The sequence below is a fragment of the Ptychodera flava genome, chromosome 2 (assembly GCF_041260155.1).
Source record: "Ptychodera flava strain L36383 chromosome 2, AS_Pfla_20210202, whole genome shotgun sequence".
In the NCBI taxonomy this organism is placed as follows: Eukaryota; Metazoa; Hemichordata; class Enteropneusta; family Ptychoderidae; genus Ptychodera; species Ptychodera flava.
Window position 1 is genome coordinate 13135058 of NC_091929.1, and position 15606 is coordinate 13150663.

The 15606-nt window shown below is 38.4% G+C and overlaps 1 protein-coding gene across 1 annotated transcript; it reads left to right on the forward strand.

Moving 5' to 3' along the window:
* The first annotated feature begins 56 nt into the window (after positions 1-56).
* On the forward strand, positions 57-15021 carry LOC139114956 (aldose reductase-related protein 2-like). Its single transcript, XM_070676875.1, has 9 exons — positions 57-204; positions 3629-3796; positions 5026-5142; positions 6326-6409; positions 11079-11195; positions 11529-11635; positions 12068-12233; positions 14433-14515; positions 14723-15021. The coding sequence occupies exons 1-9, from the start codon at positions 127-129 to the stop codon at positions 14766-14768; spliced, it is 966 nt and encodes a 321-aa protein (XP_070532976.1). The 5' UTR covers positions 57-126; the 3' UTR covers positions 14769-15021.
* Positions 15022-15606: the final 585 nt, after the last annotated feature.

The following is a 15606-nucleotide window of genomic DNA, read 5'->3' on the forward strand; positions in this document are numbered from 1 at the left end:
TAACTTTAACCAATACACAGCCAGTACATGCGCCCTCTACAGCGCACCCTTGTTGACATACCACATTTCAATGTGTCACCTACAACCATCCAGCCAGTAAGGAAACTGTCACCGAGGACACCAGACATGGCTGCTCCGAAATCTAAGCTTTCCAATGGTCGTGAAATTCCTATGATAGGATTAGGTACATGGGCTGGTTGGCAGGTACGTTGATAACTCACCGAACAGACATGATCGGCACACTTCACATCAATACGGAATTCACCAAACCAATATCGCATGGAGTGATTGTAGAAATTATCTTGTTTATCTGTTCCGGTTTATATCGGTGCGTGCCCATTTTCAGCGTTTCTAATTCTACATGTTCAGCGATAATGAAGCAACATTACTGGAGCCGGGCCGCTATGAAGAGAGAGGCCGGTGGGGGGGGGAGGGGGAGGCTATCTTTACGTTGTAAGAGTTCGAAAAAACGTGTGCCATATTATTCACACAATTTCTCAAATATACATACCGATTACCCAAAACCTTCATATATTTGAGTGTCAGGCGATATCGCCGCCTGTTTCTGTAATATTTAACTCCGTTTTTCCTCTGTCTCCCTTCACCTCTGACTCGGGTAAACGCATGTGTGGAACATGTAACGGACGGACTTCACGCCACGGATCCGTGCATGGTTGTCCGCGGAACCTCTGACCTCTCGTAATGATAGAAAAGTGTACCGAGCTGTATAAACGCTAGTATAAACACCACGATTCATTTAATTCCTTAAAAATCTAAAATTTGCAGTTGTAAAATTCTCGTACGCCTTTAATAGCATGTAGGGTGTTAAAATGTCAACGTTGCCATTATATTAAGAAACTAGCATGAAAAGGGCACAGATAAAGTCATTTAGAGGTCATAATTTTATACTTAATCGCTGTAGTATTCAGTTTTTTGTGTGTCGATAGAGCATGATTGGTAGGACTGCAGACCTCAGGCTGGTCTCAATCTATGACAAAATATTTTCAATGTATAACATTTCGAAGGGGACAGTGACTGCATATAAGATTACTTCACACAGAGAAAGCGACAATAGGAAATCTTCTTTGCTGTGCATGAGACGGAATCTGCTACGTCATTGTGACGTGTAATAAGAGCTACAAGGATACCCTTCCATTAGCTTACACGGCACTGATAGTATGTTCTTAGCAAACGCCATCTATTGAGGAGCGCGAAACAAAATCCACTATCATCTCATTAATTTTCTGCTGATGATGATAATGCAAATAAAATTATATCATTGATATATTAACTTATCATTATTATTTTATGTTGGGATTTTTCTCCATGATCGACATTTGAAAAAGTATAAAAAAGAAAAAATTGAAGCATAACATTTAATTCATGATAATTTATACAAATTCTCTTTTGTCACTAATTATTTCGGAATTTGAAGGAATAAAAGCCAGTGCCTCTTGGTGAACACGATAAAGATATCATGGCTTTCACATTCGAAATCAATCATTGACAGATACCACGTCAGTTCCATGTATTGTACATGTGCCTCATTAATTTTTGTCGAGTCATTTGCTGAGTTGTATGATCAATCACATTTCTACTGTAGCTTTGCCACTATAGAAAACATGACGTCATAGAAATATGCAAAATAGCTTAACTGAGATTAATAAGTGACACTTATTATTTTTCGCTGACTCATTCAAGGTTAAAGTTCGAATAATGAAAGCTTATGACAAAGTTCGAATAATGAAAATTACTTATAACAGATGTGTATACTCATGGAGGTACAAACGAGACATACAGACATCAGAAAGCCATGCAAAAAAATTTAACTAAAAATGTTTTCTTCTTCCGATACGTATTTACGTGCATTTATGTTTGAGTCATTTACAATAACTAGCACCTTTGGACAAACATCAGGACAGCTATAAAATGTAAATTTTGTATTCACAGCATGATAATACTCACGCAGTGGACCGCTGGGGCCAGCACACCCAGCGCGTGATATTAAACGGTGGGGCAACCCTCGCTCCAGATTGTTGGGTCACAACGTACGCGGAACCCTGCCGATGCGATGTCATGATCAACTGAACATGCGTGGAGCGAACTTTGGAACAGTTCCGTCCTTCGAATGTTTGTTACTTATTAACATATGCTCGATATACAGCAGTACACGTTGACCTATATGGCCGAGTTTTAATGTATGAAGGCCCCAGCCATATAGGTTTTAAGGTTTATTGGAAAATTCTTTTAGTTAGCATTGCCGTGCCTCTGTTGAAAGTGTGTAGGGGCGATGAACGCAAAAGTATCAAGCCCTGTGTTAAATATTTATTATATTCATTTTATTTATAACCATTCATCAGGAAAGGAACATACTTATGCCCAATTACAGCTCTCGCGATATAAAAAAACAAATAATAAAAATTAAGATAAAAAGATTCACATGAATACAAAAAAAGACATACGAAACAAATAAATATACACAATAACTATAAAATTGCGAAAACCTGAGTAAGAACCGTCATGAATATTAAAATCATTATCAAATAAAAATTTCATTGCACGCTGAAAAAACAAAGGAGCGCACCTTAACTTTAATTAGATTAGGGTTCAAGTCCGGTTTTGAACGTAGAGGGCACGATGGAATGGAAAGACAGATTCAATACAGAATATCAGGGCAGTCACAAAAGAAAGCAGGCATTTAAAAGAATGTTGTATCCTTTAATATATCTGCGATGTTCAATATAGCAATTGAAAAAAAGGAGCACAAATTATTTCTACTGTTGGTTGAACAGCCAATGTCGCTTTTTAGCACATATACTTGATATATTTACTCCGGATACGTTCCAGTCGATCGATCCAATAGTGTTGATGGGGATCAGACCTGACAGGCATCACAAGCAGACTTCTCACTAGGGTAACACGCGGAGTGATTTCAGGGTATATTACTGAATACGGAAACGTTCATCCGCAAAACCGAACTATATTTGAAGGCCTTGAATCCGTGCTGGTACTCACTTCAAGAGTTATGAATGTACACGTGCTTATAAAAATAAGGAAAAACAGCTTTTTAAAAATCTTTCTAAATATAGGAAGCAGCGAGATTGGGCGATAATATTTGAGTTCGTTAAGGGCTCCTCACTTGAACGAAACTTACCCTTTTAAAAACAGATGTAAAGTTACCCGAGGAAAGTGAGTTGTTGAATATCATTGTAAAAGGAACTGATAGTGCTAGCTGTTCTGAACATCTGCGAATAATGTTAGAACCTTATGAGGATTTTTGCCAGCGACAATATTTTGTCAACGTTTAACTTGCACTTTTCGGTTAAATAATTTTGCGTCGATTTGTCGTACTTAATGGGGAAACTGAAATGTCATCGCTTAGTATAAGAAATTCAGTTTTCAACCCAAAGGCCGTCATTTGAACGTGGAATAGACAAGATCCTTCGAAAGGTGAAAATCAAAAGAGCTGAAATATAAATGGTGATAAAATTTACTGGAAATTTCAACCGGATACTGACTTTATGTGTCTTTCTTTTCTTTGCTCTCGCCGACCACTCCCTGTCTGTTCGTCGCCTACTATCTATACGTCTGTTCTCCATCACGCTCATATACGCACTGCCATCACAAGGCGCAATCGGGTCAGATTCGTGATGCGGTGAAAACAGCCATAGACACCGGGTATCGCCATATTGATACGGCCTATGCTTACAAAGTAGAAGATATTGTCGGGGCTGCTGTGATGGACAAAATACAAGACAAGACTATCAAGAGAGAGGATATCTTCATCACCAGTAAGGTCAGTCACATCAACTTTCTGCCATGAAAACAGTTCAAAATATGCTGTACGATCATATCAATGTTCTTAGTGTAATCATTTAGGTTTGCATTCGTTCTTTGATCTTTAATTAAGCTGTATCCCGACACTTTCCACAACTTTCGAAAGCAGAACATGTTAAAGGGGGGTGGTCGTCGGAACTCTGTTCAAAGGTTGCCAGGGACCCCTACGACCGATGTGATGCAGCTATGTTGAAGTGATGCATATAGATATCATGCATGAAATACATTGTTTATAAACAAGAAAGTCGCACACGCGCAGTTCCGACGACCACCCCCTTTAAGGTAGTCGACAGAACAGAAAGCCCGTAAACAGTCTGACCAATATGCATAGAAGAAACCCTGTACTGTATTTCAAAGAGCTCTATCACCAAGCACTGTGTAATCCACTAGGCATTATCTACGTTTTTATGTATGACGGTGTTTAACCATGATTTCTGAGCATGCTAAATTTGATGTCTGCAATGTTGTTACATATCTGTAAACTCTGCATGGAAAGTTCATACGCTAGCCGCAAAAATGAAGCGAAGCAAGATGCCAGCCATAATCTTGAGAGAGGATAGTAAAAATTAATGAATTGTTCTAGAAAATTTTCGCGGCTTGATATTGAAAAATTGTCTTTCCAAACGTTGCCAACGCCATGCCCGCTCTTAACTACATGCCAAATATTCTTAGACAGAAAACGATGTAAATCCAAATTCCCACTACCTAAAATAGCCTTTTGTGCTAAGAGGTCAAACCGCATAGTACTGAAATGCATTTTGGGTAAAAAGTCGACTTCTCGCCACAGCAAGTGTTTGAGATAGTGATCTTATAAATACTTTTATCACAAATGTAATAGTTTTCATGGCAAAAAGCGTGTTTGTTTGTTTGTGAAACTGGCTAAAATTCATGCATCTTTTCATTTTTAGGCATTTCTGATGTGATATTACTGTATAACCGAAACTTTATTTCTGTTATGTGTTTTAACTGTAGAAATCCACCATATTGAAAATATGGTGGACCGGCTGAGACTTTACGACTCACTTAAGTGGCAAAATAGTACTTAAGGTACCAAGAATTAAATTCACACAAGGCTCCGATGGTCTGTCTCTGATAGCAACATGGTCTTGAACCTCATGTGTCATACTTATCCTATGTTAAAGTTTAGTACAGTATAAAATGAACTTTTACACATCTGTTTCCTCTTAGCTTTGGCAAACCTTCTTGGCTCCAGAGCATGTTAAACCCGCCTTTCAAAAAACTCTGAAGGATCTCGGACTGGAGTACCTAGATTTGTATCTGATCCATAAACCTGCTCCATACAAGGTAAGTGTTTACACGATATAATACAGTGCGTTTCACCTAGGTACCGCAACTCAGCGTATGTGACGGACAAATTTCACGTACAAAACAAACGATAAGCTTGGGTATCACGACACATTTGAAAGTCACCGACTCATTGATTAATTACAGTAAACCAGCATGGGGCAGCCGCTCTGTCTAGACTGAGAGATACACTTGATCTACAATGTAACTGTTTTTACAATTTCAGCTAATAGTTGAAGAGCTGAAGGTTTTCTCAAAAGAAACTAAATAAAAAGCCACATATTTTGCTGCAATGCACCTCAAAATTACAGAAATTACACAAAACACACACACCGTAACAAACTTCAAAACATTTATCTTTTGAACATGAATAAAGTGACCAGAATTCAACGGGCTACGTTTGCTTCTGCTCTCAACTCTGTGAAATGAAACGTCAATAGGAAACTTTAACCTTGAAAGGAATGAAATACACAGGGCCCGAATACGTCTACTTCGAGATCTGACATGAACCTCAAATGTCTATTGTCAACGCAAGAAACGACGTCTACTTTAAATATCACTGCTAACGACGATGAAAGCTAAAAATAAAATGTGAATTACGGACTAGTGTAAGCAAAACAAAATCCATATTCAGTGATGTTCTATGCGGTGTATATATATATATATATATATATATATATATATATATATATATATATATATATATATATATATATATATATATATATATATATATATATATATATATATATATATATATATATATATATATATATATACGGTATTTCAATTCATTTTAGCTTGTAGCCGAAACCGTAAAAATAGTTACATTGTAGATCAGGTGCATTTCTCAGTCAAGAAAGAGCGGCTGCCCCAAGTCGGTGACTTTCAAATGTGTCCTGATACTCAAGCTTATAGTTTGTTCTGTACGTGAAATGTGTCCGTCTCATACGCTGATTTACGGTACATAGGTGAAACGCGCTGTAATAAAAAAGTATATAATATATACACTTATTCAACATACATACATACATACATACATACATACATACATACATACATGCATGCATGCATACATGCATGCATGCATGCAAGCAACATGTATTCACACATGACGAGAAACGAGATCAAGTCAGCTTTCACCATTAATTCCTGTTCTGTTTTGTTTTGTTTTCGATTTAAGTACGTTGAAGGAGAAATGATCCCCAAGGACGAAGACGGTAATGTGTTGTTCGACGACAGCATCGATCACGCCGATACGTGGCGGGTAGGTATTGTGTGTATAAAACAGTACTTACTGTCGGCTGGCTTGCAAGTGCACAGTACAATACATTACCCAAAATTCTGTTTGATTTGAAGGAAGGAAGGTTCCTTTTCTCATGACTTTTCAGCTCTGCATAGCAACAATAATGTTAAGCATCTAAGCAACTGTTTAAATACATCTGGTAAAGGTACGTTCCGATTTTAAACTCACTGCTGAAAAACGCCATATTCTGTAGGAACTACAAATGCCATAATTTTTGGAAGCAAGCTATACAAACTGAAGGGCTTTCTCTAAGTAAATATGGCATGTAAATTTCTTCTGTCCTTTCCATTTGGAAAAAATCAATATATTTTTCTTATAAAAAAGGTGCAAGTAGTATACCCTACCTGCCATCACATCATTCTGTTGGTCTAAGGACACAATCACTGGTTCATCTTACAAAAATGCAATCTCCTTAAATCAAGCATAATTTTCCAAGTCATTTAAAATTAGAATTGAGAAGAAGGGTGTGTTTAAAAGTACGTTTTCAAGTTTTTGTAAAACTAGTCTATGAATTTGTTTACACATTGGATATATGCCAGCCTTCATTGAGGAATCTCCAAAGGTACAGATCTCGATTGATCATGAAATATCTCCAGTACTGGAAAGCGATCTGTATGCCGCCGAGAAACTCAATATTGTAAAGAAAGTGTTGATGACGACTTTTCAAGCTGGGCACGTTAATTCAACAATGTTAAGTCGCTATAATGTCTATGTTGTCGCCACTTTCAATTTTTGGTGCTTGCTGTTCTAAATTCTCCCAAACTACTGCGAATGAAGCAATCGTTTAGACATAGGCATTTCCTAGGATGTACAGAGCTGATAGATGTTCCAAAAATTCTGGCATTTTTTGATCTGAGGAGAGATAACGGCTCATATTTCATGCAAATCGTCATCAGATTTTTGTGTACTGAGAGTTAGACAATAATCACTCATTACAACAGAGTAGCAAACACCCCCGACAGTGTTGGTAGTTACAGCCTCTTTCGCTTCTATACTACTAGATAAAAGTCTGTCAAGTTAATCTTTTTTAAACTATCTCCATGCTTTACAAAGTTAAATTTTATCGATTTATGTGCTGGTAGGCCCCAACTTTCCCAAATTATATTAACAATTTGTAAAAAGATAATGCCTGTCATATTCTGTTCAGAATCTCTGTGTTCTGTGTGTGTCTCGGAAGTGTATAATATAATATATATGTATAATATAATATATAATATATAATATAGTATATATATATATATATATATATATATATATATATATATATATATATATATATATATATATATATATATACAGAGAGACGGAGACAGACAGAGAGACAGACAGAGAGACAGACGGAGAGAGTTGAAGGGAACTAGGGTTGATTTGACATCGGCGTTGTATTACTGGTTAACTCCGTGTGAGTATAACTAGAACTTATACTCATTGCCAAGTTAAGCTCGAGTGAGCTCGTTTTGCTGGTAAGGCGAGGAAAAAAAAATATCTGTTCAACGGGCCCGACCGACCCATATTTGGACCACTCCACATTTTTCTTTTTTTTTTCCCGAAATCTTTACGAATCTGAAGAAACGCGGAGATGTTATTCAGTGAACATCTGTCTGTAAGATGAATGACCTTCACATTTTCAATGACATTGACTTGAGTGAGATTGATACAGGCTATATGATTTGAAGAGTAAAGGTGGAAGCGCATCACAAACATTTGGTCAAGGTGAAGGGCATGGTTAATATGCCGTGGAAAATAAACTATTACGCCACGTGTTCCGTATAGCTTAGACACTCTGTACTGTATTGTTTCACCGGCGTTTATTTCACGTCCGAGTGGTTGTACAGTCTATATTTTCTAGTGTTCCTATTGTCAGTGTTCCTTTAAAACTCTTTATTGTTCTTTGAGTCATCACTCGTTCCGATTTTCATCATGGCTTTCTCCTATCGAATGTGTGATTGTAAGCAGCAGTTCTCACTGCAGGACGGACATGATTTGTGTTTCCGTTGTCGAGAATGCACAAGGAGTCAACCTTGTGACATTTGTTTGACTTGGACACAGGACGAATGGTCTAATTTCACTCCCTCGCTCGACGATGTCACCCTGTACATCCCGGGGCTGACCCGTCAGTTTCTGAGTCGCGAGTTTTGGTTGGAATGCACCGTGCTCATATGGCTGGTGACACCAACACAGAAATTAGCTCCGTTAGATTCAGGTGGCGCCAACGAAGCTGTTCGTGCAAACAGGTGATCTTGCGAAGTTTTTCAGCGGGCGGGCAGATTTCAAAACTAATCAGCGGGCGGGGAGAAAATATCGATATTTACTGTGGGCGGGGAAGAAATTTCATTACTTTCAGCGGGCGGGGAGAAAATTTTTGACAGTGGGCAACGGAAAATACGTAGAGGGAGGGGAAAGCGGCGTGCTTAATAGAACCTAACTTAGAGGGGAGCAATGTTCCAAGGTATACTGCTAACTGCTTGCATGGTTTTGTGTTGATCTGGGTTGCATAGTGGGCATCTAGTTGGCAATGGGGAATTTCAGTAGTAGGGAGAGGGCAGCGGGAGCGTGAATTGTTGTGGGCAGTGGGGAGCGGGCAGACTGTAGATACCGGAGGGCAGTGGGCATCAAAATTCAGTGGGAGGGCACATTTTCAGTGTATCCCAGTGGGAGGGCAGTTACGAACAGCTCTCACTTCCCCTCCAAGTTTTAGGTCAGGGTCAAAAATAAGAAAAATCGGTATATCAGTCTTCAAAACATGTTTTGTGATGATTTTGAGAAATTCATGAACGTACTAAACAACATATCCAGTATATGTTATGTGACTAAGAAAAAGTATGAAACACCCAAAAAGTGTTTATATTATATGTTCTGTTTAAGAAAAACCAAAAAAAAATCAAAAAAAAAAAATCCGACCTACCTACCCAACTTTGAAGTCATCCCGCCTGTTGAACAGCTTCTTTTTTTTTTTTGGCCTAACTACCGTTTTGTTATGGCCCTGGATGGTTCGTGCTGTATTGCTCATGGTACTGTAAGTTATTTTCACGGTATTTTGGTTGAATATCTTGTAGAGGGCGTCGTTTTGGGGGAATGCTTCTCTGATTATTTTCTTCCAAAGTACGTGGCAACGTTTTTGCTGTGTAAGGTGGGGTGTACCATTTTACATTCCTATTGCGCATCCCTTTATTAACTTAAGGTTGTGTTGCAAAAACGAGAACCACACAAAAATACAGTGCAACTGCCTTTTACGGCTCAAACTGCCCATGTCTGGGCACTGCCTGACCAAATCATTCATTTACCAGGGGTGCGTTCGATTATCTTCCTCGAGGCGCCCTTGGGCGGCCCGGGGCGACCCAGTTTCTGTTCGATTATCGTGTGACGTCATTGTCGGGGTACCTCGGGGAAGATTTCATCGCCCCTGCTCGTCGAGTCGGGGAAGTGTGGGGCACTGTATACAAATATGGCGGACGACAAACAGACAACACTAGTGCTCATGGAGAAAAATCGCCCTATTGGTTGGTACAGTTAATCAAAGCAATTGACGTGACATTGTGAAGTTGTTGAAAATAAACAGGCAAAAAAATAGCTAATCTGTGGCGAAATATTTGATTTCCGGCTGTATTGTTGTTGTCGTCTGACATTTTGTTCCCCCGGTAACGTTCGATTTTCCCACTTCCCCGGGGAGCCCCATCGTGACATCATGACGTCACTTAGGGCTCCCCGAGGATCATAATCGAACGCAGCCCTGCACACCGATTTAACCCTAGATGATAAACCCGGCCAAATATATGTTTAACTTTCTGCTAGTACCTTCAACACCAGATTCAAGGACCATAAATCCTCTTCAAGAACCCAGCCAAAAATCGCAACACAGAAATACATATTTATACATTAAGGGAAGAAGACACAAAATATAACATCGCGTGGAAAATTCTTAAATAAGACAAACCGTACATCCCCGATCAGTAATAGATGCAACTTATGCCTACATGTTTGGGAGAAATACTTCATAATACACAAACCAAAACTGGCCACACTGTACAAACGTAATGAACTTAAAGCTTGTCAGCGAAAGCCGAAAATCAATTACATTTCCACAAAATATTCGTAACATAGCTGTCATTCAAGAGACGGACCAACCAGTTATGTTCAGTCACACGTCACAATACTTTAATTCAGACTGAAATGTCCATACGCGGAAAACACAAAAGGAAATACCTGGAAAATTCACCCATTCCTGGGATATATCCTTTTCTTGTCCTTTATCATTTACTGTTGGCAGGAGACTCACTTGCATATTATTCTCAGTGCAGCAAATATTTCCTGTTACGCATTCACGTACTCGCTCACTTAGCAGTGGTATCTGATGAGTGTAAGTTCTACTTATACGAAACTGATAAGTCACACAACGCTTATTTGAAAATAACCCTAGTTCCCTTCAACTCCATATTCCAACTCTATATTCTTAATGCTCTGTACCTACAAAATCGAGCGTTCAGTACTTGGAGCAAACTACCCTACTGCCATATATATATATATATATATATATATATATATATATATATATATATATATATATATATATATATATATATATATATATATATATCACATAAATTTATATTACACTGAATATGACTTTTAGGAGATGGAAAAGTTGGTGGATGAGGGACTCGTCAAAACAATCGGAATATCGAATTTTAATCATCATCAAATTCAACATCTGCTCGACAACTGTTCAATTAAACCAGCTGTAAACCAAGTAAGTCAATATCATCACTCAATGTAATTCACCAATAAGCCTTTTTAGCAAGAAAAGCAGAGAAAATGTTGATAATATCAGACACATATTCTGTGATGTGTTCTCGTTAACACTGTATTTTTGACGCGTGGTTTGGCTTCCGTATTTCTCGCATTGATCCCGGGGAAAGTATCGCTGTCGTACATTAAAACCCTTCTTTTTCAATATTCACAAGAAACTAATAGTATGCTTGATTGTATTATAGTAGTTGGCTTACTACAATCAATCATTTATTTAATCTTACTGGGGAATACCACTTTGACCAAATACTATTTTTCTTTCCTTCGTTTTCAGTTCGAAGTCCACCCTTACCTGACGCAAACTAAACTCGTGGAATTCTGTCAAAAACGTGACATTCACGTGACTGCATTCAGTCCGTTTGGTTCGCCTGCGGAATGGGAGTGAGTAGACAGTTTGACCAATCGAATCTTGTCAATGAGTGTTCGTTCACTTAAATAATCGGTTGCACGACAATAAAGAAAACTGCAGAGTCATCGGAAACCGGAAGTTTCACATTGAAGTATTGCATATTTCAAGATCAAAATCTGGAAAGTCACATGACAGTGACATATATGCCACCAGACTGTGACTTGTCGTAATTCAAACATAACACTTTCAGTTCATCTTTGGTTTATTTTTATACTATAGAAAGTTATAGGTTCAAATGGACTCGTATGAGCCATATGAGCATACACGATGTATATTTCGAAGTCCAATTTAATTAAATCCAGATAAACCCTACTGTAAAGATTTTTCGGGTACTGTTCTGCCGCTTAAACATGCGATTAATATGTGAAGGAACCTGACGCTTTCTTTCGGCTCCTCGTTTACAGGAATAAGCCCCCGGATCCTCCCTTACTCCAAAATCCCAAGATAAAAGAGATTGGTGAACGACATCAAAAGACAATAGCTCAGGTTATCTTGAGATATCTGTTCCAACGAGGAATTAGTGTGATTCCGAAAAGCGCCAATGCTGGAAGAATTCGACAAAATTTTCAGGTTAGTGAATTATGCTCTAAGAAAAAAACGGTGAAGTCAGAGATTTTCTTGAAAGTTATTACAAAAAGATAAAACTAATCACTTTTCAAGGGATAAAGTACAAACTGTATATGTTACAGGCTACTTATCTCAGCTGGGACGGCTGAGTTGAACCCCAGAGTTGAATCAGACAGACCGATGAGTGAGCAGTCCTTTTACTTGCAGGCTTCAGAATAAATCCAGCGTGGCAGTGAAGGTCTTGAAAAGTCTTGAAATTAACACTGATGGAGTGATCCAAAAGTCTTGAAGTAAACACATCAGTGATATGATCACAAATATCTCCGTGAAAACTGTGCCGTCCTCTATTTATACTCCTAGAGACTATAAGAACAATCTACAACTTCTAGTGATATGCTAATTACTGTTCTAAAATACCCTTACTTGTTGTAAAGACGACTTATTGAATTTCCAGAAAGTTCTAATATATTACTAATTGAAGTCAAGGTCATGGAGAAGAATGACCTTAAGAAAGTTCTGGACTAATTAAACTCAGGTCATGAGTGTGAGGAAAAGACCTACATAACAGTATGTATGTATGTATGTATGTATGTATGTATGTATGTATGTATGTATGTATGTATGTATGTATGTATGTATGTATGTATGTATGTATGTATGTATGTATGTATGTATGTATGTATGTGTGTATGTATGTCTGTCTGTCTGTCTGTCTGTCTGTCTGTCTGTATGATGTATGTATGTATGTATGTATGTATGTATGTATGTATGTATGTATGTATGTATGTATGTATGTATGTATGTCTGTCTGTCTGTCTGTCTGTCTGTCTGTATGTATGTATGTATGTATGTATGTATGTATGTATGTATGTATGTCTGTCTGTCTGTCTGTCTGTCTGTCTGTATGTCTGTATGTATGTATGTATGTATGTATGTATGTATGTATGTCTGTCTGTCTGTCTGTCTGTCTGTCTGTCTGTCTGTCTGTCTGTCTGTTTGCATGCATGCATGCATGCATGCCGGCAGGCCGGCCGGCAGGCAGACAGGTAGGTAGGTAGGTAGGTAGGTAGGTGTATATATATTAGTGTCGACGTTTAAGTTTGTTTTCTCGGTGAGTAATTTTACTACAGTGCCACGTCTACATCAATCATTTGGTGTCCTAAAGTGGCAATCCCACTTGGTAACATTTTTTAAAGCACATTTTTTTAATGCCAACGGTCGATATTTGACGAGGCGACTGCACGCGGATCGTGAGATATCGATAAAAACATGTCCTCAAAAAAGTAAAAGTTTGAATTCCGGTGGCCCACCTAAATTCAGCTTCCGAACATCGAACGTTCGGCACTGGGGTTATTATCAACTAAGCTATGGAGTACGAGTCTACATACGCTGACGCTGCTGTGCGACACAGTACCACTCGCGTCGGTGATCGGTCATGCCCCGTGGGAGAAAGCCGAGTCTTACTGACTCCGCAAAAAAACAAAGTTTGCTGATTCCATCAGAATTCGCATAGGTGACTAGCACAGATACGTGAGGTTGATACATAGCGGCCGCCGCGTGGTATGCATAGACGTATACCACGTGGCGGCCGCTATTTATCGAACCGCAGGCAACTCTTTGGCAGACAACAAAATGTAGTCATCAGAGGCGGCTAATATTTTACACGTAAAAAACCGATATCTATGTGGTACTGGTTAAAAATCTAATACAACTGATTGAGAATAATGAAAACGACAAAAACTAAAGGAGAAGTTTTTAAAAAAACTTACCCGAGGTAAAGGCACAATGATGTATATAAAGTCTTTGCAATGGGAGGTAAATCAAGTGCGTCATTCGAACGTTTTTGGACTCCCTAAATTATCGTCCATCAGCACAACAGCAAACCTTCGGGGGATTTCGGGTCATAATCAGAAACGGTCGTAAAACTTCGGGATGTGAAAAATACTCTCGGGAAATGACATATTTTTATCGATATCTCGCGATCCGTGCGCAGTCGCTACGTCAAATATCGACCGTTGGCATTAAAACTGTGTTTTAAAAATGTTACCAAGTGGGAGTGCCTCTTTAATGGCGAGAAAGGAAAGCAAATCAGAGAAAACAGATGTCTGAAGACACTGATAATTTTCACAAGCATTTTTTGGGCACAAAGACTGAAACATAATATTTTTAGGTACAAGAGTATTTTCTCATTCATTATTACAGGTGTTCGACTTTGAATTAACAGATCAAGAAATGGGCGATCTGAAGGCACTTAATCAAAACTGGCGTGTATATCCCCATGACTGGTAAGTGCACTGTGATGATCCTCACCAATGTTTACCTCAAATTATTGATGATAAATTATAAAAATATCAACAACAGCAACAACAACAACAGCAACAATAATGATAATAGTAATAAAATTGTAACAGTATTGTTGTTGTTGTTTCTGTGTTGTTGTTGTGTTGTTGTTTCTGTTTTTGTATGCAAACATAGTTTTTATCTATTTGCAGGGATGCAAAGAGTCGTCACTATCCGTTTAACGAGGTCTACGACTAAGTGCAGTTGAAGACCCTGGCTTGAACTAAATCGTGCTTTTATACTGTATTTCACTGATCAGTACATCCTCGTTGCTGTGTTTGAACATAAAACATTCTTTGATTTTGCAGCAAAATAGCGTTCTTAGTAAAATGGTACTGTCCAGATACAGAATGAGATTACTGTATTACTTACAATACCTTCATGTTTGTTAAATTACAAAGATATTGCAGCTTGTATTTTGTTTTTCTGCATTAAAAGTTTTACCTCCATACTTCTGTTCATGTTATAATAATTTCATCAAGGTTTGAAAAGTTGAAAAGAAATCAAGTGGTTGTCTTCTCTTGAACCAGATCAACTCCAGATCTAATGGTTTTTAGCTTCACTGTCAATGGCACGAAGCTTATCGAATAGGTGGATGTGTTGCTGAGTCCATCGCCCGTCGCCCGTCGCCCGTCCGTAATAATAGCTGCCATAATGAAAGCCCTGTCAGTTATACCGTGGCACCCTTTCATGTTTGGCTTACGAGAAATAAACATCATCAACAATAAGTCACCGTCGATAAAATTGAGATTGGGTCAAACCATGACGGTGAAACTTAAGTTAGACTGGGTTTTAATCGACCTGCACATCATAGTCTGTTGAAAGAGAGGAATACTGTTTTATGAGCAAAGTACTTACCCTCCATATACCGGCATGATCTACATTCTCGTTGAACAAAATATTACCGTCTTCATCCGTGGGTAAAAGGGGTCCAAAGGGGTCTGCGTGCTTTAAGTGAAGAAAATGACATGGAACTGTTACAATATACAGTAACCGACGGATCACTCTCTTATAGTAACTGAAACCTAAATGGCGA